This window comes from Asterias amurensis, chromosome 14 (genome assembly GCF_032118995.1).
Source record: "Asterias amurensis chromosome 14, ASM3211899v1".
In the NCBI taxonomy this organism is placed as follows: Eukaryota; Metazoa; Echinodermata; class Asteroidea; order Forcipulatida; family Asteriidae; genus Asterias; species Asterias amurensis.
Genome location: NC_092661.1, coordinates 19,636,747 through 19,660,675, shown reverse-complemented (window position 1 = coordinate 19,660,675; position 23,929 = coordinate 19,636,747). Strand labels below are relative to the sequence as shown.

General features: G+C 37.8%; 3 protein-coding genes across 3 annotated transcripts in view; 1 reads left to right on the top strand and 2 right to left on the bottom strand.

Moving 5' to 3' along the window:
• Window positions 1–14,838, top strand: part of LOC139946890 (transient receptor potential cation channel subfamily A member 1-like) — a 31,760-nt gene extending 16,922 nt beyond the window's left edge. Inside the window, exons 16-25 of the mRNA XM_071944656.1 lie at window positions 254–384; window positions 866–1,001; window positions 1,290–1,471; window positions 2,027–2,200; window positions 5,673–5,781; window positions 6,772–6,863; window positions 7,299–7,529; window positions 8,146–8,214; window positions 8,742–8,927; window positions 9,450–14,838. Of these exons, the coding sequence (XP_071800757.1) occupies window positions 254–384; window positions 866–1,001; window positions 1,290–1,471; window positions 2,027–2,200; window positions 5,673–5,781; window positions 6,772–6,863; window positions 7,299–7,529; window positions 8,146–8,214; window positions 8,742–8,927; window positions 9,450–9,632 (1,493 nt within the window). The 3' untranslated portion in view covers window positions 9,633–14,838. The remainder of the gene's footprint in view (window positions 1–253; window positions 385–865; window positions 1,002–1,289; window positions 1,472–2,026; window positions 2,201–5,672; window positions 5,782–6,771; window positions 6,864–7,298; window positions 7,530–8,145; window positions 8,215–8,741; window positions 8,928–9,449) is intronic.
• A 2,594-nt stretch (window positions 14,839–17,432) lies between these two features.
• On the bottom strand, window positions 17,433–19,388 carry LOC139946909 (D-beta-hydroxybutyrate dehydrogenase, mitochondrial-like). Its single transcript, XM_071944688.1, has 3 exons — window positions 18,922–19,388; window positions 18,607–18,759; window positions 17,433–18,506 (listed from the first exon to the last, which is right to left on the bottom strand). The coding sequence occupies exons 1-3, from the start codon at window positions 19,292–19,294 to the stop codon at window positions 18,040–18,042; spliced, it is 993 nt and encodes a 330-aa protein (XP_071800789.1). The 5' UTR covers window positions 19,295–19,388; the 3' UTR covers window positions 17,433–18,039.
• A 2,272-nt stretch (window positions 19,389–21,660) lies between these two features.
• On the bottom strand, window positions 21,661–22,137 carry LOC139946745 (snaclec A7-like). The gene has a single exon (XM_071944410.1). It carries the CDS (start codon window positions 22,135–22,137, stop codon window positions 21,661–21,663), a length of 477 nt encoding a protein of 158 aa, XP_071800511.1.
• Window positions 22,138–23,929: the final 1,792 nt, after the last annotated feature.

The following is a 23,929-nucleotide window of genomic DNA, read 5'->3' as shown; positions in this document are numbered from 1 at the left end:
CCACCACTTTTTCACTCATTTTTACAAAAAGGGATATCTCATTGAGGTAAATTAGATACTATATTATTTCATATCGAATGAAAAAGTGGTGGCGCCATACGGAAACGTTACCCTCATCTAAATCAGCAGTTAATTAAATACCCTAGGAAGCTTTTGTCCAAATATGGAAATAAATGTAAGTTTGAATGAATGAATGAATGAATGAATGAATGAATGAAATTATTAAAATGATCTTTTTTTGTTTGTTTTCTAGATAACACATCTGAGAAGTCTGGAGGATCTGATGACTCGCCGTTTCATGACAATGGAAATCTGATTTCCTCTGCCACTCCTTACACAACAGATGCAGAGATCTTGAGGAAGAACCACCCCCTGACGATAATGGTTTGTTCCATGAATGTTTTTGGTGTCTTCGTTAATGAGTTGATAGACATATAAACCTTACAGGAAATCGTGTTTTAAAGAAAATAAGTTACAAATAATAAAGTTTGTCCTACACAGGTATAGAATAAGAACTGTAGCCTATACTGGGCATGTTCCGAGTCTTTGCGGGTTAAAAACATCAAATGGCTTCTTTGGTGGAACTAAAACCATTTACCTTCCTTCCACATTCTAGATCAGATGTCTTAACCAGTAGAACCACCTCACCTGAGACCAATTTCATTAAGCCTGATAAGCACCGAAAAGTATTGCTTAATAGAAATAGGTTTCAAGCCAAAATTACATTAAGTTTCTGGTGCCCTTCTAAATTTTTGCTCAGCAAATAACTAAGTCAAGCAGTATTTTCTGGTGACAATAGACCATGTCATCAACAAAACTTGAGCTGCTTATTATTCAAACATATGTTTTTGTATTTCTTGTTTAGGTTAATTCTAGGCGGGATGAGTTGCTAGGCCATCCATTAGTCACCAGTTTACTTCAGCATAAATGGGACAGCTACGGCAGAATTTTCTACTACATATCATTGATGTTTTACACGCTTTACCTCATCTTCCTGACTGGTATGTTTTTTGTTTGGTTTGGGATGGGGCTTTTTGGTATTCAGTTTATAAAGTGTTTTTGTACATGTTTTGTTTTGTTTTACAAATCTTCATCGCTATTTATGAAGTGCAAGTGTGTGATTTGTAGCACTAAAATGTAATGTACGCCTTTTATAAAATGTTGAAGAATTTTTTTTAAACGATGAAGTGGTTTTTCTGTTTGACTTAATTTGGCACTATGTGATTCAATCCCTTGTTTGACTAATTAGTAGTTATTGCAAGAATACCATTTTTTGCCTCTCATCGCAGGTTATGTGACAACGAACCCACCTCCTTTTTATTTCAATATGGAGGACAATAAGACAGTCACTTGGAATACAGATGGTAAGATGCGTTGGGAAGATGGTTTCAGTCCCACTACTCACCTCATATTTGGAAAAGTCGGTGATTGGGTCATCATTGGGTTATCTGGATTCAACATCTTAAAGGAGGTAAGGTCGAGTTACTTTAATAAATACATAACCAAGGTCTGCTGCTTATCACAGATGGCAACTAGGTCCTTCGGAAACCACAGCTTTAAGGGCCATTGAATTTGAAACATTCTTTTGGTATGGGGCTTTTTAAAAATAGTCGGAAAAACATAAGTAGTAGCATCAATCTTTACACATAACCTATCATAGTTTGACCTTGAAGTGCGCCCTCGAGCTTGGAAATAAAGACTCGGGGGAATAACAACTCAGGTAGCCATTTCGTAATTCGTGTCGTTAGTTACCCTAAAACATCACGAAGCCAAACATATATTGAAAAATGCTGATCACAATACTGAGAAATTTAAGACTTCATTTTGTTGAATGCTGTTATTGCACAGAATGTTTGCAAGTGACAATCTTAAAAGACTTAGACAAGAGAATTAATGTGTGCATGATAGGATAAAGAACTGGCAACTAAAAGTATTGAGTTGTATAAATCCATCTTATTTTTGTTGGGCTATAGAAACAGCACCTGTTATTTTTAAGTTGGAACTCTGTCTCACATTCATTTTACAGCTAATCCAGATGTACCATCAGAAACTGAACTACATTGGCTTTGTGAATATACTTGAATGGTTTATCTACATACTGTCCATCTTGTTTGTGCTACCTCTATCTGGAGTATCCTATCCATACATGCCCGGAGCAGACTGCACTGTGTCAGGTGCACAATGTGTCTCTGTCACTCTGGTAAGGTACCCTTTTACTATCCTGGTCTAATCTTACTGGGCCTTCATCCCTATTGACCACTGGTCATTGTTGGTAATATCAAGGTACCGTTTTACCCTCCTGGTCAAATCTTACTGGGCCTTCATCCCTATTGACCACTGGTCATTGTTGGTAATATCAAGGTACCGTTTTACCCTCCTGGTCAAATCTTACTGGGCCTTCATCCCTCTTGACCACTGGTCATTGTTGGTAATATCAAGGTACCCTTTTACTATCCTGGTCAAATTTTACTGGGCCTTCATCCCTCTTGACCATTGGTCATTGTTGGTAATATCAAGGTACCGTTTTACTATCCTGGTCAAATCTTACTGGGCCTTCATCCCTCTTGACCACTGGTCATTGTTGGTAATATCAAGGTACCCTTTTACTATCCGCGTCAAATCTTACTGGGCCTTCATCCCTCTTGACCACTGGTCATTGTTGGTAATATCAAGGTACCGCGTTTTACTATCCTGGTCTAATCTTACGGGGCATTCATCCCTCTTGACCACTGTTCATTGTTGGTAATATCAAGGTACCGTTTTACTATCCTGGTCTAATCTTACTGGGCCTTCATCCCTCTTGACCACTGGTCATTGTTGGTAATATCAAGGTACCCTTTTAGTATCCTGGTCTCATCTTACGGGGCATTCATCCCTCTTGACCACTGGTCATTGTTTGTAATATCAAGGTACCCTTTTACTCTCCTGGTAAAATCTTACTGGGCCTTCATCCCTCTTGACCACTGGTCATTGTTGGTAATATCAAGGTACCCTTTTACTATCCTGGTCTTATCTTACTGGGGCTTTATCCCTCTTGTCCACTGGTCATTGTTGGTATATCAAGGTACCCTTTTACTATCCTGGTCTAATCTTACTGGGCCTTCATCCCTCTTGACCACTGGTCATTGTTGGTAATATCAAGGTACCCTCTTACTTTCCTGGTCAAATTTTACTGGGCCTTCATCCCTCTTGACCACTGGTCATTGTTGGTAATATCGAGGTACCCTTTTACTATCCTTGTCTAATCTTACTGGGCCTTCATCCCTCTTGACCACTGGTCATTGTTGGTAATATGAAGGTACCCTTTTACTCTCCTGGTCTAATCTTACTGGGCCTTCATCCCTCTTGACCACTGGTCATTGTTGGTAATATCAAGGTACCCTTTTACTATCCTGGTCTAATCTTACTGGGGCTTTATCCCTCTTGTCCACTGGTCATTGTTGGTATATCAAGGTACCCTTTTACTATCCTGGTCTAATCTTACTGGGCCTTCATCCCTCTTGACCACTGGTCATTGTTGGTAATATCAAGGTACCCTCTTACTTTCCTGGTCAAATTTTACTGGGCCTTCATCCCTCTTGACCACTGGTCATTGTTGGTAATATCGAGGTACCCTTTTACTATCCTGGTCTAATCTTACTGGGCCTTCATCCCTCTTGACCACTGGTCATTGTTGGTAATATGAAGGTACCCTTTTACTCTCCTGGTCTAATCTTACTGGGCCTTCATCCCTCTTGACCACTGGTCATTGTTGGTAATATCAAGGTACCGTTTTACTATCCTGGTCTAATCTTACTGGGCCTTCATCCCTCTTGACCACTGGTCATTGTTGGTAATATCAAGGTACCCTTTTACTCTCCTGGTCAAATCTTACTGGTCCTTCATCCCTCTTGACCACTTGTCATTGTTGGTAATATCAAGGTACCCTTTTACGATCCTGGTCAAATCTTACTGGGCCTTCATCCCTCTTGACCACTGGTCATTGTTGGTAATATCAAGGTACCCTTTTACTATCCTGGTCTAATCTTATTGGGCCTTCATCCCTCTTGACCACTGGTCATTGTTGGTATATCAAGGTACCCCCTTACTTTCCTGGTCAAATTTTACTGGGCCTTCATCCCTCTTGACCATTGGTCATTGTTTGTAATATCAAGGTACCGTTTTACCATCCTGGTCAAATCTTACTGGGCCTTCATCCCTCTTGACCACTGGTCATTGTTGGTAATATCAAGGTACCCTTTTACTATCCTGGTCTAATCTTACTGGGCCTTCATCCCTCTTGACCACTGGTCATTGTTGGTAATATCAAGGTACCGTTTTACTATCCTGGTCAAATCTTACTGGGCCTTCATCCCTCTTGACCACTGGTCATTGTTGGTTATCAATGCATGGCTCTTTGCTCTAGCTTTATTTATCAAGGTTATATTTATTGTCATGTTTCTCATTCATTTTCACCAGGATTGTATGCCCCTTGTGTGGGTTGCACAACAATAACAATAATAATAATAATAATAATAATAAAACCAGGTATTTAGAAACACTCTCCCTAGAAAACTACATAAAAGCGCTAACAAAAACTAAAAATGCACAATAAGTAAGGAAATCTTACCGGAAAAGCTACATACAAGGTTTGAAAAGAATGAGAAAAAGAGAAAAGCTTAAAGTCATTGGACCTTTTCGGTTCAGAAAAAAAATAAAAGTTCACAGATTTACAAATAACTTACAGGGTTTATAGAAGGCAATGGTGAAAGACTTCTCTTGAAATATTAGTCCATGAAATGCTTTACTTTTTGAGAAAACAGCAAAACAATATAAATTCTCGTTAACGAGAATTACTGATTTATTTTTAACACATGTCATGACACGGCGAAACACGTGGAAACAAGGGTGTGGTTTTCCGTAGTTTTCTCCCAACTCCGATGACCGAATGAGCCTAAATCTTCACAGGTGTGTTATTTGATATAGAAGTTGTGGTACACAAAGTGTGGGCCTCGGACAACACAGTTTACCGAAAGGGTCCAATGGCTTTAAACAGGGAAGAGATGTGTTTTCAGAAGTAAATGTTGCGGCTTTAATGAAAGACATGAGGTTGTTCCATTCTGTGGATGCAGTTATAGTGAATGTGCGAATCGCCAGATTTGCCATGGGTCCCAGAAATGGTAAGCAAAAATGGGTAAAGCAATCCTTGATATATATAATGGCGTCTGGTCATTTTAAAAACAAACAAAAATACTTTGAAGAGAATTCTATCTTTTACGAGATGCCAGTGGAGGGATTTAAGGAGTCCTCTGTCATTTTTTTAAAATGAAAATCATCAAGCTTATTGAAACAGATCCTCAACGTTCTTCTTTTGTTAGAACAGAAATTAGTTTATCATATTGTATTTTCAGGTAAAATGTTTTGAATGGTGGAAAGGACGCAAGTTCTTGGTTGCAAGTAACGTTAGTGTCAGTGCTCAACATTCAAACCTTTATCTTTTAGTTGTCCTTTCAGAACTAGATCAGTCAATATATATTCTGAAGGAAACATCAAAGTTAAATGTTACATAAATTCAGGATAGTTGAATTGTGTTCGGATTTTGTTGCCAATATGCTCCCTTGAATTTCCATAATGTAGATTTGTAATAACACTGAGCAATACATTCATTAGTTGATGGAATGGTTTGTTTTCAGGAGTGGCAATGGCAGTGTGGCGCTGTGGCTGTCTTCTTAGCTTGGATAAACCTTATCCTATTCCTGAGAAAGTTCCCCCAGTTTGGCATTTATATTGTCATGTTTACAGGTTGGTACAGTAGTAGTTCAAGAATTCTTAATCTACTTGGTTCATTTTGAGATGATGTTACTTTTGGTTTTTATATCAAAGTTCTACCAACCAAATGACCCGTGGAACTCTAGTCTGTTTTGTCTACTTAGTCAGGGGCAGTTGTCAGACTTGGTAGTGCACACATTTTAAATTCAAGACTCATGCTCTGATGATTTACAAATCTCCATGGTAACTCAATGTCCAAACTATAGGACGCTGTTTATGGTGGTTTGCCAGGTTGCCTGATCCCATGAGTGATTTATTAGGATTCTTCCTCACTCTTACAAAACCATACACCATACAGTAACTCAGCAGCCAAACTGTTGGACTCTGATTATGGTGGTTTGCCTGATCCCATGAGTGATTTACTAGGATCCTTCCTCATTCATACAAAACCATACACCATATGGTAACTCAACACCAAAACTGATGGACTCTGATTATGGTGGTTTGCCTGATCCCATGAGTGGTTTACTAGGATCCTTCCTCATTCATACAAAACCATACACCATATGGTAACTCAACACCAAAACTGTTGGACTCTGATTATGGTGGTATGCCTGATCCCATGAGTGATTTACTAGGATTCTTCCACACTCTAACAAAACCCAACACCATTGGTAACTCAGCACCCAAACTGTTGGACTCTGATTATGGTGGTGTGCCTGATCCCATGAGTGATTTACTAGGATCCTTCCACACTCTAACAAAACCCAACACCATTGGTAACTCAGCACCCAAACTGTTGGACTCTGATTATGGTGGTGTGCCTGATCCCATGAGTGATTTACTAAGATTCTTCCTCATTCTAACAAAACCCAATACCATATGGTAACCTAGCAACAAACTGTTGGACTCTGAGTATGTTGGTATTGCCTGATCCCATGAGGAATTTACTAGGATCTTGCCTCACATGGTAATGAATCCTAACTTGTTCTTAGCAATATGGATGTTGATCTTTTTGTACAGATGTGTTGAAGACCTTTCTCCAGTTTGCCATTGTGTTCTTTCTGTTCATCATCGCCTTTGGACTGGCTTTTTATGCCTTGCTCATGAACCAGGTAAAATCATTTAAAATTGTACAGTTAAAAGTATTGTTTGATACAAGGTTACAGATTATGGCATGTCGTGGCCAAACTTTTACGAGCACCAGACTCTCTGGTGTTTTTATAGAGAGTTGTGGTTGAGTCTCGGTCATAACATTTGTGTCCTTGAGCAAACTACTTCCATAAAATTAATTGTCATTCATTATATTTTAGGTCCCTAGGAGGATTGCTATATAAAGTGCTCGCAAAAAAACTAATTTTAAAACACTTATCGTGGAGCAGTAGGGATTGACTTAGGTTTTTCTTCTGGTTTAGATAGCAAGCATGTTTTTTACAGGTTTCCTCATGCTTACAAGCTACAGTGATGAAGTTCCTTTATGATTCATCCTTATATGTACTAATAGTAAGAATGATGGAACTAAACAGGTAATTAATATTTTTCTTTTAAAGGAACCCTTTCATCGTGTTCACTACTCATTGTTTAAGACATTTGTGATGATGATAGGAGAGTTTGAGTTTGACGGCATCTTCCACCAACTGGATTATTTAAACGTTACTTTGGAAGAAAATGAAGGCAATGTCAAGGAGCTGTTCTTGGCTGAGGTTTATTACAAGGAAGTTACATACTTTGTCTTCACCATCTTTGTCATTCTACTGTCAATCATTGTCATGAACTTACTGGTGAGTAATTCTAATAATATGCTTTCTCTGTGAATCTTTCACATCTAAATTGGGTTCAAAGTGTAAGAAGGCATAGTAAGAGGATAGTGCCCTGTACTAAATTTCTCTATCAGTGTATATTTGATGCACAGCTTAAAATAGCACATACCCTGAATGTGAAATGAACCATGCAATATGGTAAGGTATCAAACTCATTGCCATGGATTGATATAGTGAGAATCAAGGATTCAAGTTTTCTTGAAGACAGTAATAACCAGCTTAGATGTAAGTCACAAATCTAAGGGCCACTTACATAATGCCAATGCTGATTTCATCCTTGAAAGAAAACAAGAAGTTAAGGTAGTCTTCAGGTTGAGGCTTCAGAATTGCCTCTGTGGCCCCAGGTCATTGCCTTGTGACCCTTGAAATGTTCCATCAGAAGTCTAACATTTTTTTCACAGAGGTACCTTTCACCAAGGAGAAAATGCATTGGTACCCTTGCCCTTAAAAACCCCATAAAGTCAACACCCACTGAATAGAAAGAATTGGGATGTACTTGGTGAATGGTGTGACACCATCAGAAACCAAGTCTACAACAGGAATTTATGTACACTTTTTCATCCTGTCATACATGTAGGTTGGTCTGGCTGTAGATGACATCAAAGGAGTCCAGGAACAAGCCAAGTTGCAACGCCTTGGTATGCAGGTCAGTCAGCAGATCCTTATTATACCCAAATTCACTGGTGGCTTTTTGGATTTCTAGATTAATTATTTTCTTTAGAAATATTAACTTAGTTTCTGCATGATGTTTGATGCTCATGGTAAGTGAACACCATAACCATGTGATGGTTGAGTTGCTTCATTCCTTTAAACCAGTTCAGCTCCCTTAAGTTGATACAATAAAACCTACCCTTAAAGGTACCACCCCCGAGTGAAGAAAAGTAATACGAGAAGTGTGTTGCTCCAAGTTGCTCTATGACACATGCATAATGGTCATCATCCCATGCCCTGACTACTTCGCAACAATAAATTGAGTCCAGTGACCTAGACCACCTTTATAACAACAGCATGAAGATGAGTTGTATTTCAGAAAAACTGACCAATGTAATATTTTGAACTGATTTGCTGGATACATCCTTTAACATTATTCACTTTACCTTTATACTAGTGTTATTGTTACTTTTGGAATGTTCAACATGTTTATAAATCAGCTTTATTTTGTGTGTTGGATAGGTGAATCTAGCCATGGAGGTACAGGAAGCCTTACCAATGTTTATGTGGAGACGTTCAATCATGAAGAAACTGACTGTTTATCCAAACCAACAAAGTAGAACTATATGGGCAAAGTTCTATAATTGGTATTCTGGACGGGAAGAGCTTATTGGTGATGCTATAAACACTGCACTCAATCCACCCATGGTAAGATAACAGGCTGTAATCAAATGCCAAGGGAAACTCATGTATTTAAAGCTGTTAAACATCGTTGTTTACATGGGATGTATATTTATATTCTAACAACTGGTTCATTCCAGTAAGGATATTAATTGTGTCTAGTTAAGAATCTGGGTTGCCTTGGTACTTGGAGAGGATACTGCTTTGGGGCTAACTGAAGACTATATTTTAAACTGCAACACCATTGGTTGTAGACCTGTTGTTACTTGCATCGTGCTGACTATTTTTATGGAAGATGCATACTTGACATTGATGTCCTTGTGATCTACCAATTTAACCCATATTATGGTCATAGAGCCTTCAATTACCAAAGAACCCATCAATTCAACATCAAACCAGATAGACTCAAGTGTAATTCAAAGCATCTGCCTGTTATTCACTGCAGCACCCCATCCATCAAAATAAGCAATACATAGGGAGTGATAATTTTGTGAATTAGGGGAAAAGAAGATGTGGATATCAAATTATTTTCTTGCTCATTTGTTGTAGACAAAGCTTGAGGAAATTAAAATGCAGCAAGATGATCTGACAGACACTGTAAAGAATGTGAAATATCGACTGAAGATGCTCAGAGTTCAGAACGATCGTATTGAAGGAATGCTGGAAGCTCTCATCAAGAAACAGGAAGTAGACTGGCAAGAAGGAGAGGCAGAAGAGGAAGTTGGGGAGTAAAGGTCACGAGAAAGATGGGGAGTAAAGGTCAGGAGTTAATGGGGAGTAAAGGTCAGGAGGAAATTTGGGAGTAACGGTCAGGAAAATGTCGGGGAGTAAAGGTCAGGAGAAATTTGGGGAGTTAAGTTCAACAGGAAGTTGGGAAGTACAAAATGGTCAATATCAAAGGTTAGTTTACTGTCGCATGATGCTTATATCACATGTACAGTAATTATGCATGACGTCAATTTCTTTATATGGAAACTACCATTGGTCATCTGTGAGACTTTTTACAAAACCATTGTAGTACTTAAGTTTTTTTTAGACTGGAGTTTTCGACACCTGTGGCCAATTTCATACAGCTGTTTAAAAGCAGAAAACATGCCCTTTTAAGCAAGTTTCTTTGCTAAGCAAAATATTAATGGGCTTCAGTTGTAACGATGCAAACTTGAGAGAAGTTTGGCTGGTAACCTGTTTTCATCTAAACAAGATGTTTCTGTGCTTAGCAAGAATGTGTGCTTAAGCAGCTTTATGAAACTGGGTGCATAAGCTACTACTGTTTTTGTTACCCAGATACAAAACTCTCCATTATAGACCAAAAACCAGATACTCTTTTTATACTTATGAGACTTTCCAATTATTTTTCAGGACCATTTAATCAAAAGTATTCCAGCCCAATTTTGGTGAAGACATATTTTCAAAATTACATCAAACCAAGACAAAATGTAAATATTTTGGATGCATTTTAAAGCCATTGGACCCTTTCAGTAAACAGTATTGTCCAAGGCCCACACTTCGTGTATCACAACTTCTATATCAAATAACAAACCTGTGAAAATTTGGGCTTAATCGGTCATCGGAGTCGGGAGAAAATAACGGGAAAACCCACCCTTGTATCCGCGCGTTTCACCGTGTCATGACATGTGTTTAAAATAAATCTGTAATTCTCGTTAACGAGATTTGACATTGTTTTACTGTTTTCTCAAAAAGTAAAGCATTTCAAGGAATAATATTTCAAAGGAAGTATTTCACCACTACCTTCTGAAACCCTGTAAGTTATTTGTAAATCTGTGAACTTTTTTTTGTTCTGTACCGAAAGGGTCCAATGGCTTTAAGTTTATGATGAATAAGTGAAGGCTTTTATATATTGTATAACATACAAGTATTTTTTTAACAGAGAGATTTATCCGAAGTAAGAAATTAAAGGAATTAAATATCATACATTTTCATAAACAACCTTTAATAATAATGAAATATATATATTCCTGATTCCAGTTTAAGCAAATCAGAAGATTCATGAAAAGTAATATATATTTCAATATTTGAATCACTTTTAGGCAGTAGTTGTAGAGACATTTTTTTACAGTAGTGTTCTAAGTATGATGTGAATTCAGCAGCTATACAAACTCAGTTTTTGTAATAATCACTGTCTATATATTAGATTAAATGCATTAAACTTTCTATGTACATAGATCATCGTACTTAAACTGCATCAACCATGGCTCCATTAATTATTTTCTACTGGTAGAATCCTGCACCACTCTTCATTACATATTCTAACTCTAGACATTGATGAGGAAAGCATTCAATCAGATTACTAGTAGTACAATCCTCAGTCCAATGGAATCAAACAAAACATGCAATTGGATTTTGAAGGGTTTAAGTTGGTTGGTTTATCAAGGAACATTCCATATTAATCTGAAGATTCATTTTATTGAATTAGTTTATTGTCTTTAATTTGTGGAACTTAATTATCTCTAATCAACATTCCATCTCATATGTCATACAACTCATTTTGATATTCAGTTTCCTGCATTTTGTGTATCAAATTGCTAACATTGTATTCATAGGGCTATTGATTGAGGAATTGGCAATTGTACTGAACTGAACTTTGAAGCTGGATTGACTACTCTATTGCATGATATACAAAAATAACTATTTGAGTAAAATAATTTTGTATCTAGACAAGCAATCCTTTGAGTTAATTTCTATATAAGTTGCAACATGTATTCTGTATCAAATTAAATTCCTTTATGCACATTTTATTCAAACATTGCCATGTAAAACCACTCTGATCATACAGTCGGACCTCAGTAATGTATTCCAGGTACGGTGTATTTGTAAATTAGTTCTCGTATTGGAAGACCACATCGTCAAGGGTCACAACAGGATTTTTTATGATATTCGTCTCTTTGATTAGACAAACTTGTGGAAAATGAAAAAGCAATCTTCAATGATAACTGATTGTGTTTGAAATCCATGTGTAAATTATTTAATAGTAATTGGATTGGGAATGTAAAGGTCGGTTTATAGTCGGTCGCGGGATGGAATCTCTTGACGCACGATCCTAAAAAACACAGTTTATAGTCATCGCTGAGGCCTAAAAACTGTGTCTTTTTTAATCGCTCGTCAAGATTTCCATCGCCGGACCGACTATAAGTCGGCCTTAAGACTACTATATTGTGTGTGTTAACTGTGATAAGAACTGTATGTTGTCTACTGTAGGTCAGGCATCTTCTCTATAAAGTGAGGGTTGCTGGTTATAATCCCAACTGAGTTTATCGCTCAGTTAGCGTTTTATTCATTTTTTTTTTCTTCCATGGATGTCATGCAAATGTGTAATCGGTTTTCACTATTTTCTCGTGACCCAGATGGCCGATCGATCTCAAACGTCTACACATTTGGCAGTTTATGTAATGGTGGATTACATAGAGTGCTTACACTGCCACCATATGTTTTTTAGCATGTTTAAATGTAAATGTCCTATCTCAGCTTTTACAGGTTCTTCCTGTGTTTAATGGCAAAACAGCTCATCTTTGTACTTGTTTTTCCCAAATGTTGATTTGAGGGGTTTTGCCAAGGAATGGACCCCTTGAACGCACTGGGTATTCAGTGCTTGTAAGGGTTATAAGCAAAAACTTTACAACTCACTGTAAGTCAGAGATTCAAAATAAACAGATGTCACTCACATTGCTGTTTTCCAAACAAATTAAGTAAGGATCATGAATATTAACCTCATTTCTTACCAATACTGTACTGTTGTTATTTTTATATCACATTTTGATTTTGTCAGTGTCTATAAATACAGTATATTTCTTACAATAATCATGTGATCTCTGAAAGTCATCGGTTGCTTTACACAAGTTTTATAGCAAATACAACTTAATAATGGTCTTTGTATAATTTGCAAGCTACTTAATGAGGAGTGTTGTTTTATAATTGACCCTAATTAGACAACCATTTTAAAATGGCTGTCATCTGATGAATAATGTGTAGTTAAGTGGCAATTTTGTGATTGGAAAATAAATCTTTCCTTTTTTATTATTATTTTGATTTAAATGTATATTTTGGATTGATACAAATAGTTATGTTTTTTTCTGTTGAAAATTCTTGGTTCATGTATACATATTTTGCTGTTTTTTATATAATTGCAGTTTGAATCAATCTCTAAGTCATGATTTGATTAGCTTTAATTTTTGTATTATCTTTCTTTTATTTTTGGTGAAACTTTCCGCTAAATATCTTCACAAAATTATTTCAAAATTGTCATGATGAACTTTTAACCAGGCAAGTATAATCATCAAAATGTGTTGCAAATGTTTGCATTTATGGCTTATTATTCCGTAGGTCTATTGCTTATTATTCATCACATTGTAAAACCATTTGTAAGATAGATTTAGTCATTACTTGATTGATCTTATAACAAAGTTCAGGGTGTCAATTTGGATGGATATAATACTAGGCTCGCCAACATATTTAAGGGTCAAAGACCAAATTTCTGTAGTTTGTGTGACTAAACATAAAACGTGAAATTTCAAGAGCGAAGTCATGTTACAATAGTATAAACTCCATCATGGTTTTCAAACATCAGGATTCAGACTTGCAGGATCAAAACTTTGTTTACTCATTTCTCAAAAAAACACAAAACATTTCATGCATAAAATAGCATGCACGCCTGGAATGACACGGAGACCATTGCTTGCCTCTTATAGCATGCACGCCTGGATTGACACGGAGACCATTGCTTGCCTCTTTTGTCTTGGTGTTCCTTCAAAAGTTTTCCAGAGACTTTCAGATTTTCCAAAGGAAGTGCCCTTTAAAAAATGGCCTTGCCCTCAAAAAGATGAAATTCACTCAAAAATGAAATTCCAGGCCTGTGAATGGGAAGTTTCCTACATGAGCATCTTGATGCTGTGTAAGTTGTTAGTACATTTAAATTGTCAATCTTAGCACATATACTGTATACAGTTGAACCATGGGGTGTTAAATTTTACACATGTTTATTTGGGCGCTTAGAACCTATATTCGCTCAGTTGTCATTGGTTTGTAAGGAGAAAATTATAAAGAGGCTCCTAATACTGTTATTCAAGTGTCCACTTAGTTTTAGTGAGCAATACTGGACTGTCTACAACGCTCTTAAAGGCATGCAGGGTTTTGAGAATTCAATCAACCTTGTGCATACATATAGGCTGAATGTATTTTCTTGTTAAAGATAGGCTACTAGGTTGTTTTCAAACATTTGTGGGACCATTGGGTGACACGTTCAGTGCTTTAAGGCATGAAGGAAACAAACTCGCAACCTTTTACAGGTCCATATGTTCCAATATGCGCATGACTTACATAGTCTATAAGTATAAAGCCAGCTATTATAAGTTATCACACAAGCGCGAGTGGAATACGGAAAAATATAGCGCTTCTGTGCCCATATCCAACGAGGCCGAAGGCCGAGTTGGATATGGGACGCAGACGCGCTATATTTTCCATATTTCCACGAGCGCGCGTGTGATAACGTATTTATCTTCAAGCAAACTTGACGCGTGACATTAGAACAGTGATATTAGCCGTGCAATATAGGTTTTTATCACCACTCCATTCTGCCAACCTGATTGGAGGATTAGTGCGTACTTGAAGATAAGAACAGTTGTAGGATTAGTATTTTTATAAAGACCAACCAACTAGTTTGAAGTTGAAAGTAATTTTTTGTATTAATTTTGAAAATAAAATTTATTGAATCTCAACTTACAAAGAAACTTGGAGTGAAATGTGGTGTGATTCTTGATGATTTAGAAACTGCAATCTTTTGACACCCATTTAATTGAAAGATACTGAAACATTTATATCAACTCAAATCAAACGTTATTCATTTGTCACACTAATTTTTTCACAAATGTGTGAATGTTTACTCTTGAGTCAAATCTACTGGAGAGCTTTTGATGGATACAATATTATTGGTTTTGGGGGTAGATTTATTCCCATCCTCTAAACTGCGTTTAAAAGTTGGGTAATCAATTTTGACTGAAGACAACTGAAACATTCCTTGAGAGGGAAAATGTTCTCTGTTGTATTTTGTGGATATATGAACTCCTTCACCGAGTGGAAACAAAGACCTGGGCTCGAGTTCACAAGGTACTCGGGTTAATCTTAAATGCTGAATTGTCAATATCGGTATCGGCATAGTGAATTGTGTTGTGACATAAAACTTTTCTTAGCAATACAAAACAAGCTGGATTGTTATGGCGACATTGATCGCTATCTTTGATAAAATTAAAAAACAATGGAAAAGTGCACATGTGTACATGCTATGCAGGACTTGCAGCCAATATCCATAGCCTTTCAGCATGCATTGCATGCACATTTTCATTAACTATGCTGGTGAATGCAAATCTATTAGATTATTAGTTGTACACAGCTTTAAAGACACTTGGTAATATTGTCAAAGACCAGTGTTCTCACTTGGTGTATCTCAACATGTGCGTAAAAACAAACCTGTGAAAATTTGAGCTCGATTGGTTGTCAGAGTTGCGAGGTAACTATGAATGAAAAAATACCATTGTCATACGAAGTTGTGTGCTTTCAGATGCTTGATTTCGAGACCTCAAATGCTAAGTCTGAGGTCCGGAAATTAAATTCGTGGAAAGTTACTTCTTTCTCGAAAACTACGTCACTTCAAAGGGAGCTTTTTCTCACAATGTTTTATACTATCAACCTCTCCCCATTACTCCTAATCAAGAAAGGTTTTATGACAACAATTATTTTGAGTAATTACCAATATTGACCACTACCTTTAATAGATATCGACCCCAGACTACAGTCTTAAGGGGATCCCAAGCTAAGTCACCATTCACCAACAAAGCTACCAAGGGCCTTAATTAACTGGACCTGACTTTGTAGATGGTTTAGAGGATGTGGACATTATTGGTAATTGTCAAAGACTAGCCTTCACAGTTGGTGTATCTAAACATGCTTACAATAACAAACCTGTGAAAAATTGAGCTCAATCGGTCATCGAAGTTGCGAGATAATCATGAAAGAAAAATAACCCTGTGTCACACAAAGTTGTGTGCATTTAGATGGTTGATTTTGAGACCTCAAGTTCTAAATCTGAGGTCTCAAAAACAAATTCGTTGAAAATTACTTCTTTCTCAAAAACTATGGCACTTCAGAGGGAGCTGTTTTTTACAATGTTGTATACCATCAACCTCTCCCCATTACTCGTCACCAAGAAAGGTTTTATGCTAATAATTATTTTGAGTAATTACCAATAGTGTCCATTGCCTTTAAGAAAATTCTATTTATTTCTATTGTGTCATTTGAATTTAGTGAGTTTTCAGATTCAAAATCAGGTAAAAATATAGAATACCAAGAATAATCTAAATAGTCTGATGCCGAATTCCAAGGAGTAGGAGTACGAACACACATGAAACTATAAAGGCAAACATTACTTGTATAATTGGTTATCGTTTGATGTGTTAGCATTTTATTTTTTTTATTTTTTTTGCAGTGATACTTTCACTTGGGTAGTCGGCAGTCTTGTCTGGTCTGTTACACAGTGACTGCATGTGATAAACCTTTCAGTCGTTCAGTTTCTGTCGCATGAGGGCGACATTGCAGTTTAATGGTGTGATAAAAATATTCATATAGAGTTTTTTTAGCCTACATGTAAGTTGAGAACTAGGGCAAAGGACTATACCTAGTGTTTCTGTTTGTTTTAGTAGATAATGTGGGGGGGGGGGTTCAGTTCAAAACGTGACAAATGTTGTGTTAAATGAAGCGACTTTATAAACAAACAACACTGTTTCACTTACGCTTAAAATTAACAGCTTGTGTTATACACTGTCACTCGGTCCAGTCTACAGTACAAGCAAACTACTAGAAGTACTACGGTACTGCGTAAACTGAGAGGTGCTACTACTGTCATTCATGGTCATGGAGAAAGAAAACAATAAGAGCGTAAAATAATCATAAACATTTTGTTATTACTCACTGCGACACTGTTGGTGATTACCTTGGACCGGGAAAATCGTCACTTCGCTCGCTTCACACAACTGAATCCACTCAACCAGCTAGTGCGATACGATATTATGGACGATGGCGCGTACGTGCCGGCCGGACGCGACGACGACGGACAAATTATCGTCCGCAAAAAAAATAAGACAGGCACTTTTACAAAGTTCTTAATTTTCTGCTTTATGATTGGTCTGCTGCAACTGACGTAGTTTTTCAGTGCCTGGCTCAACATCCTATTCGATGGAGGGCGCTCTTTAAGTTTAACGGTGTATTAGCAGACGACGTTGACAATAATTAAAATCCCCATGAGGCGATATTTTAGGCGGCAGGGCTATTTAGGCCTACGTGGTGCGTGATCTTGCTCAAAAGAAGTGTAAAATAAAGGCCATACCATTCTAGTCAAGACGAACCAGTCGATCACAATAATTTCAAAGTTAGTGGTCAATCAAACCTTGTCAAGCGGCCCCCTAAAGAAAACAAACTACGCTGATTATTTTTATTCAAGCTAAAAAAATAACAATTTATTTCCTTTTTTTATAATTATCACATTACAATGAGTTGTATATGAAACGTAACACATTTTGTGTTGCTTATCATTTCCACATAAATTAAAGGCAGTGGACACTATTGGTATTTACTCAAAATAATTATTAGCATAAAACCTTACTTGCGGTAACGAGTAATGGGGAGCTGTTGATAGTATAAAACATCGTGAGAAACGGCATCCTCTGAAGTGACGTAGTTTTTGAGAATGAAGTAATTTTCCGCGTCGAGACCTCAAGTTTAGAATTTGAGGTATTGAAATCAAGCGTCTGAAAGCACACAACTTCGTGTAACAAGGGTGTTTTCTCTTTCATTATTATCTCGCAAATTCGACGACCGATTGAGCTCACATTTTCACAGGTTTGTTATTTCATGCATATGTTGAGATACACCAGGTGAGAAGACTGGTCTTTGACAATTACCAAAAGTGTCTAGTGTCTTTAATTTATATTAATCAGTAGTCTTATTGACAAGCCCACCGTCTTTATCCAGCCCATTATTATTAGGCATGTATTGTGAGGTGTGGGGTAACGGAGTTGAGTGGGTTGTGGGATATATATGTCTGATTATCGATGCGTTCAAAGTATTAATATACTACCTAATAGTAGAACCAATCACCAATTTCTTGAGGCAATATTGACATTACAAAAGTCCGTAGTCTCCAGTACCAGTCCTTAGGCTCGTACCGAATCCTGGGCTGTGAATCTGTTAATGCCGCCACCATAGCATCTACAACAGGCGCGGTGTCTGTGGTTCCCACTCCACTATAATAACTCATGGTTTCCACCTGAGCATCGAATGCCTCCTTGCCGTATGCTTGCCTTGTCACTTCACTCATCCCATCCCACATCTTATTGGCGATTTGCCGGATCTTCTCTGGTGTAAAGATCCCTGTTGCAGCAATGAAGTTTCCAGGTTCGATGATACTAACGTGTACACCCCATCGCCGCATCTCATACCTCAGACACTGAGAGAAGCCTTCCATGGCATACTTGGAGAGGACGTAACAGGAACGTCCAGGGTGACCTTGACGAGCAAGGCCACTGGTCATTTGGACAATTCGACCTGTTGGGTTAGACACATAAAATATTGATTTTGAAACAAAACCTTCAGACAAAACACAAGCTTTTTTGAGTTCTTTTTTGTATTTTTATTTGGTACTCACCCTTTGCTCTTCGGATGAGTGGAAGGAACGCTTTCACCACTCTGACCCCTCCCCATATGTTGACGTCAGCTACACGTTGAAACATTTCCAAATTGCACCACTCCACCTCTCCGAAGGTCGACAGACCAGCATTGTTGACGATACCCCACAATCCTGCAGGAATTAAAGGGTCAAGTGTTATCAGTTTAAAAGAAAAAGAGTATTGTATCAAGAAAACTCCCTCCCATTATTTGTGTTTGTTAGAGTGTTTGGGTTATTATGTTGAAACATTTCCAACGGAAAGGCACAGACAATGAGAGTGGGATAATACGTTACCTGTATCCTTTGGTAGTAAACTTGAAACAGTCCTCACACTTTCAGCGACTTCCTTATCGTTGCAAATGTCCATCTGAATCACCTTCATACGTGGTCTTTTCGATCTTCCGTCATCTCGTTCCACTTGTTTAGCCTCCTTCACCAGCTTTAGAGCCCCCTCGCATTTGGAGTCCAAACACCCAGCAAACACGGTGAATCCAAGACCATGAAGTCGACTAGCCAGGGCGTTACCGAAGCCCGTATCACAACCAGAAACGAGAACTGCTTTACCCCATGGATCCAAGCGCTTTCTGAAATAAAATCCAATCACCCGTTGCCCAAGCCAGTATCCGCTGACACAGGCTGTTAAGACTGCCACAATGAAGGTGAACATTGTTGTGTTTATAAAAAACCTTTTCTTAGAACACTTTACAACCAATTGGGATGGAGTTTAATCAGACAGCACTAGTTACATTTTATTGTACACACATTGCTCAATACACAATCTGAACTTTGATCATTTGATCATGGGGTTTAAAATAAAATGTCAACACAGCACATCCTCTCCACAACGTAGGAGTATTATCTAGTCCAGATAACATGCAGTCTAAATTACTTCCTAAATACACTCATGGGCCTATCAGCCGAGATTCATGTCCGATCAACTTGTCACTAATTTTTAGAAGAGATCGGCCTAAATTTGTTTCAAACACATTTCTATTTATTTTTTATATCTTGCTTCAACTTCAATAGCACACAAGAAATCCGCCATTAAAGTGGTCATTAACAAACAACAACAAACATCAACAAAATACTTGATTTCGGGTGGTTGCTCGTGGCACAGGGCTTAGTACAAAAAAGAGATTGTTTGTTTTTCGTTTGCAAACAGCATCATCTGTAAAAATTCATTCGGCGAAAATCAGACCATGCAACTTTAATACCAGGTCATGAAAGTCACGGGAGTGTTATAAAAGAGTCACTTTGGTTGAAGGAACTTGCCGAATGGGGGGGGGGGGGGGGGGGGGCTTCCACAGCACGTGAAGGCTACGTTTGAGACGAAAGTTTCACCGCCACCTCGAGACGTTTTATGCCGGTGTCAGATGCAATTGTCTCCGCCATGCAATACTATCCGCTCCGGACACTTTTGCATACTTCGTGTCCCGGGTTATAATGCAAAAACCGTCCGGCGGAGATGTACATGACCAGACTTTACTCAAGTCCCAATTACCCAATCCCGTGCCATCCCCAGGAAACTATTTTTTTGTGATGTTCTGCTTTCCAAAACCTGTTCCGCATTCTCGGGACCATATTTTGACGGCGAGCGCGCATTATGCTTAAGGAACTCTCGTACGAGAATGGGACTTGAATCAAGTCTAGTACATGACCCAACGGCCGAACATTTCCCATGTCATTCATGACCATGCACTTAGATGGTAAAAAATGGCGAGCGTGTTCCGTCGACCAAGGGCGTTTAATTTACTGCAAGGACGGTTTTGCACGGGGCGGACACAACTGCAGATGCAAATGTGTCCGGGCGGACACAATTGCAATATGCAGCAGCGTCCGGGCGGACATTATTGCATATGCAAAAATGTCCTTCGGATAGTATTGCATAGAGGACATAATTAAATGCGACACCGGCGCCATGTGGTTAATTAACGTGTATGAGTCCTGTTTCAGTAGGCTGGCCAACCTCTGTTTTGAGGCAGCCACCAATGTTTATGATGACAAAAGTTGTAAATATGGATTTACGTTTTGCAAACAAATCCCAATGTATGGCTGCATGAGATATCATTCCACTCCCGGGACATACACGAACCTTTCTACACAGTGTTCATTAAGATTATTTAGTTCTGCCACAGAATGCGTCCATTTGAATTGATACATCTTCCTTTTCTACGCCATGAACTTGATCCAGAAGCCTGAAGTTGTAGAAAGTCCAGACACTATAGTAGACATACTCGGCAATAAAGTCATCTTCTCCTCTACTGTGGTTAGATGCAAGACTCACCATCTTTACCAGGTTGTGATAATGTGTGATAATATCGCTCAGCATAATTCCAATTCAGTGCTTTGTTGAGCCCATCCATAGTACTCCTCAAAGGTGACCCATCATGTTGGACAAAATGTTCCACATTGCGTGGCTTGAGACACGTGACCAAACTTTCAACAGGAAAACAAGACCAAACGCCATGCTGTACGAAGTCTAACAACCGACTAATCTTGCAGCTGCTCTTCCTTGAGTAAAAGCCTAAAAAGGGGTTCACACCTAAAAACTTTTAATGTTGGGAAATCAAAAATTACCTCTCTCAAAAACTACTCTTCAGAGGGAGCCGTTCCTCGCAATGTTTTATACTATCAACAGCTCTCTGCTTGTTCCAAGTAAGATTTTATGCTTACAGTTATTCCTTTTTTGTTGTTGTAATTACCAATAGTGTCCAGTGCCTTTAAGTGAGATCACAAAATTTTGGTCTATGTGAAAACGGGAGAGGTGTTTGCTTTAAAATAATAACTAGGTTCTGATTTCGTGAAGTGCGACTTTGTACAAAAATTATTGCACTCTTTTCGGATTTCCCGTTATTCAAAACAAAAATTACTAACAAAGCAGCAAATAAACTACAACTCCCTATAAATATTGGTAATGAATTGCACATTCAGACCTACGTCTCTTATGTCACAAATAGAAATGCAGACAAGTTCTAGTACATGTAGTGATGAGCACCGTTTCATCATCAACGGGAGATGATACGGCGCAAGTGTTCACAATTTGCAGACAAACTGTCGTTTTGCGTTACAGTCAAAATCATTCCATTTTTGAGATGCATATTGTTTGTACTTCTCCACGCAGTTCTCACTCTCAGGGTTGTTATTAGGTTCGCCTGTAGCCCAATTGCAGTAGACAGCAGCCGTCTCATCAACCCATTGATGCACACTCTCGTGTCCAATGTCATGGTAACCGATCCAATAAGACTCGCCCTTATCTGCCTTCGTTTTCTTGGAATGCTTTAAAGACTTGACCAAACTGCCGATGAAGGCATCCTCCTTGCTACTGTGAATGGATGCTAGATGAACCATCTTGCCTGGGTGGGATAACATCTGGCAGTATTTCTCAGCTTCAAGCCATGACTTCTGAAGATCAATAAACTGGTAACAATTGCCTTCAAAGCCGTGCCATGGTGGTGGGCAGTAGGGCGTGGCACATTCCGCATCTACTCCCATTCCAGTCATGGCCGCCATTATTGCCATTAAGACATTGAGAAAACTCATTGTTCTGTCCCAAGATTTCTGTACCATAAAAAGTTTGGTTTGTCCAGCACACAAATTAATGGCCTGTATTGAGGAACATCAACTGATTGAAACGTAAGATGTTTCTCAACAAGTTTTATAGAGCATACATCTATAGCTGCACGCGCACTAGTGCCACAAGGCTGTAGTATCTAAATTGACCAGTCCTGGGTTTATATAAACCGCATAACAACCTCTCCCGGATACTGTGTATCGCTAGGCCTACGGAATACAACGCAATGCACTTTGATTGGTCATTGGTTATATTGCCAGAAAGCAACAAAAACCCAACTTTAATTCTATCAATCACTTTCAATCATCACACCTTATCAAATTACACTCATGATTCATTTGAGAGGTAACAGCGAAAGTGCAAATAGTACGTTTATTGACTATAACAGTCCTGGGTAGTTAAACATTGACGGGAATTGTGGCTTGGCTTGCCCCCACTTCCATGTATTCATCATAACTACAAAGGGATTTTAGCTGGCGGTTTGCCCTTGTTGATTTCAAGAAAATGTCATTATAATTCCAGTGTAGTCATTGACAACTGAATTACTGACTTTTGCGCGATTCATTTGGAGAAGGAAGGGTTATGCTCACTGAGTAAATAATATTACAAACATTCCTGTATCACCTATTGATAATAATTAAAAAGATTAATAATAAACTAATTTAATAATAAGTATTTTGAGAGTGTGAAGACCTATGTATGATACTTTTAAAGCGAGTTCTATTCACTTTTTCAAATTGAATAAAATAGCTTCTGTTTTATAATTAATTTCTGTTATTTATTTGTTATTTTGTTCAAACTAAAACTAGCCGTGGCTATTATTTGCAAGTAAGGAAACTTTGTATTTGTGTCTTTCTTACTGTGTATGGTTTTTAAAGGGGCTGGGTGTGCAAACTAAAACAGTTCATTCAAAACAAATAAATAAGACTTTTGTTATTATTTATCCATGGACAATAGCCTTGATGTTCGCACTTGTTGAGCTTTGTATTACTTTCTCATTTGGCCCTTTCCCCCTATATAATGTTAAAACAGGTTAAGTCACATGGTTCCATATTATTTCATCCTGGGATAGTAATTTTATTCATAAATTCATGATAATAATAAAACAATCATAGTTATTTGTCAATAATGGTTGTTAGACTGTTTGGGTTTAGAACCTGTAGTTTATCTAAAACAAACTATATCAAACCATTTTAAAGGCAATAATTACTCAAAATAACTATTAGCATAAAACCTTACTTGGTAACGAGTAATTGGGGGAGGTTGATAGTATAAAACATTGTGAGAAACGGTTCCCTCTGAAGTAATGTACTAGTTTTCGAGAATGAAGTAATTTTCCACATATTTGATTTCAGAATTAGATTTTGAGGTCTCGAAATCAAGCATCTGAAAGCACACAACTTCGTGTGGCAAGAGTGTTTATTTCTTTCTTTGTTATCTCGCAACTTCAATGACCAATTGAGCTCAAATTTTCACAGGTTTGTTCTTTTATGCATATGTTAAGATACAGCAAGTGAGAAAACTGGTCTTTGACAATTACCAATAGTGTCCGTTGTATTTAAAATAGGTTCTATCAAACCCGAGAAACAATCTAATAACATTTTAAACTAGGCAATCTCTTACTCCTATGAAGCTGAACGAGTTGTTTGTAAAAACAATTTTAACCATAAACACATTTTATTTTAATATGGATACGGACTGAACAGTCAAATTTTCATATTATTTTTTTGA

Bases quoted from the DNA above. Each gene is read 5' to 3' on its own strand.
- LOC139946909 (XM_071944688.1), bottom strand. From the start codon at position 19,294: ATGTTCACCTTCATTGTGGCAGTCTTAACAGCCTGTGTCAGCGGATAC. The intron at 18,760-18,921 runs GTAACGTATTAT...TAATTCCTGCAG, and splicing joins TTTACTACCAAAGGATACAG to GATTGTGGGGTATCGTCAAC. The intron at 18,507-18,606 runs GTGAGTACCAAA...CTAACCCAACAG, and splicing joins ACTCATCCGAAGAGCAAAGG to GTCGAATTGTCCAAATGACC.
- LOC139946745 (XM_071944410.1), bottom strand. From the start codon at position 22,137: ATGGCGGCCATGACTGGAATGGGAGTAGATGCGGAATGTGCCACGCCC.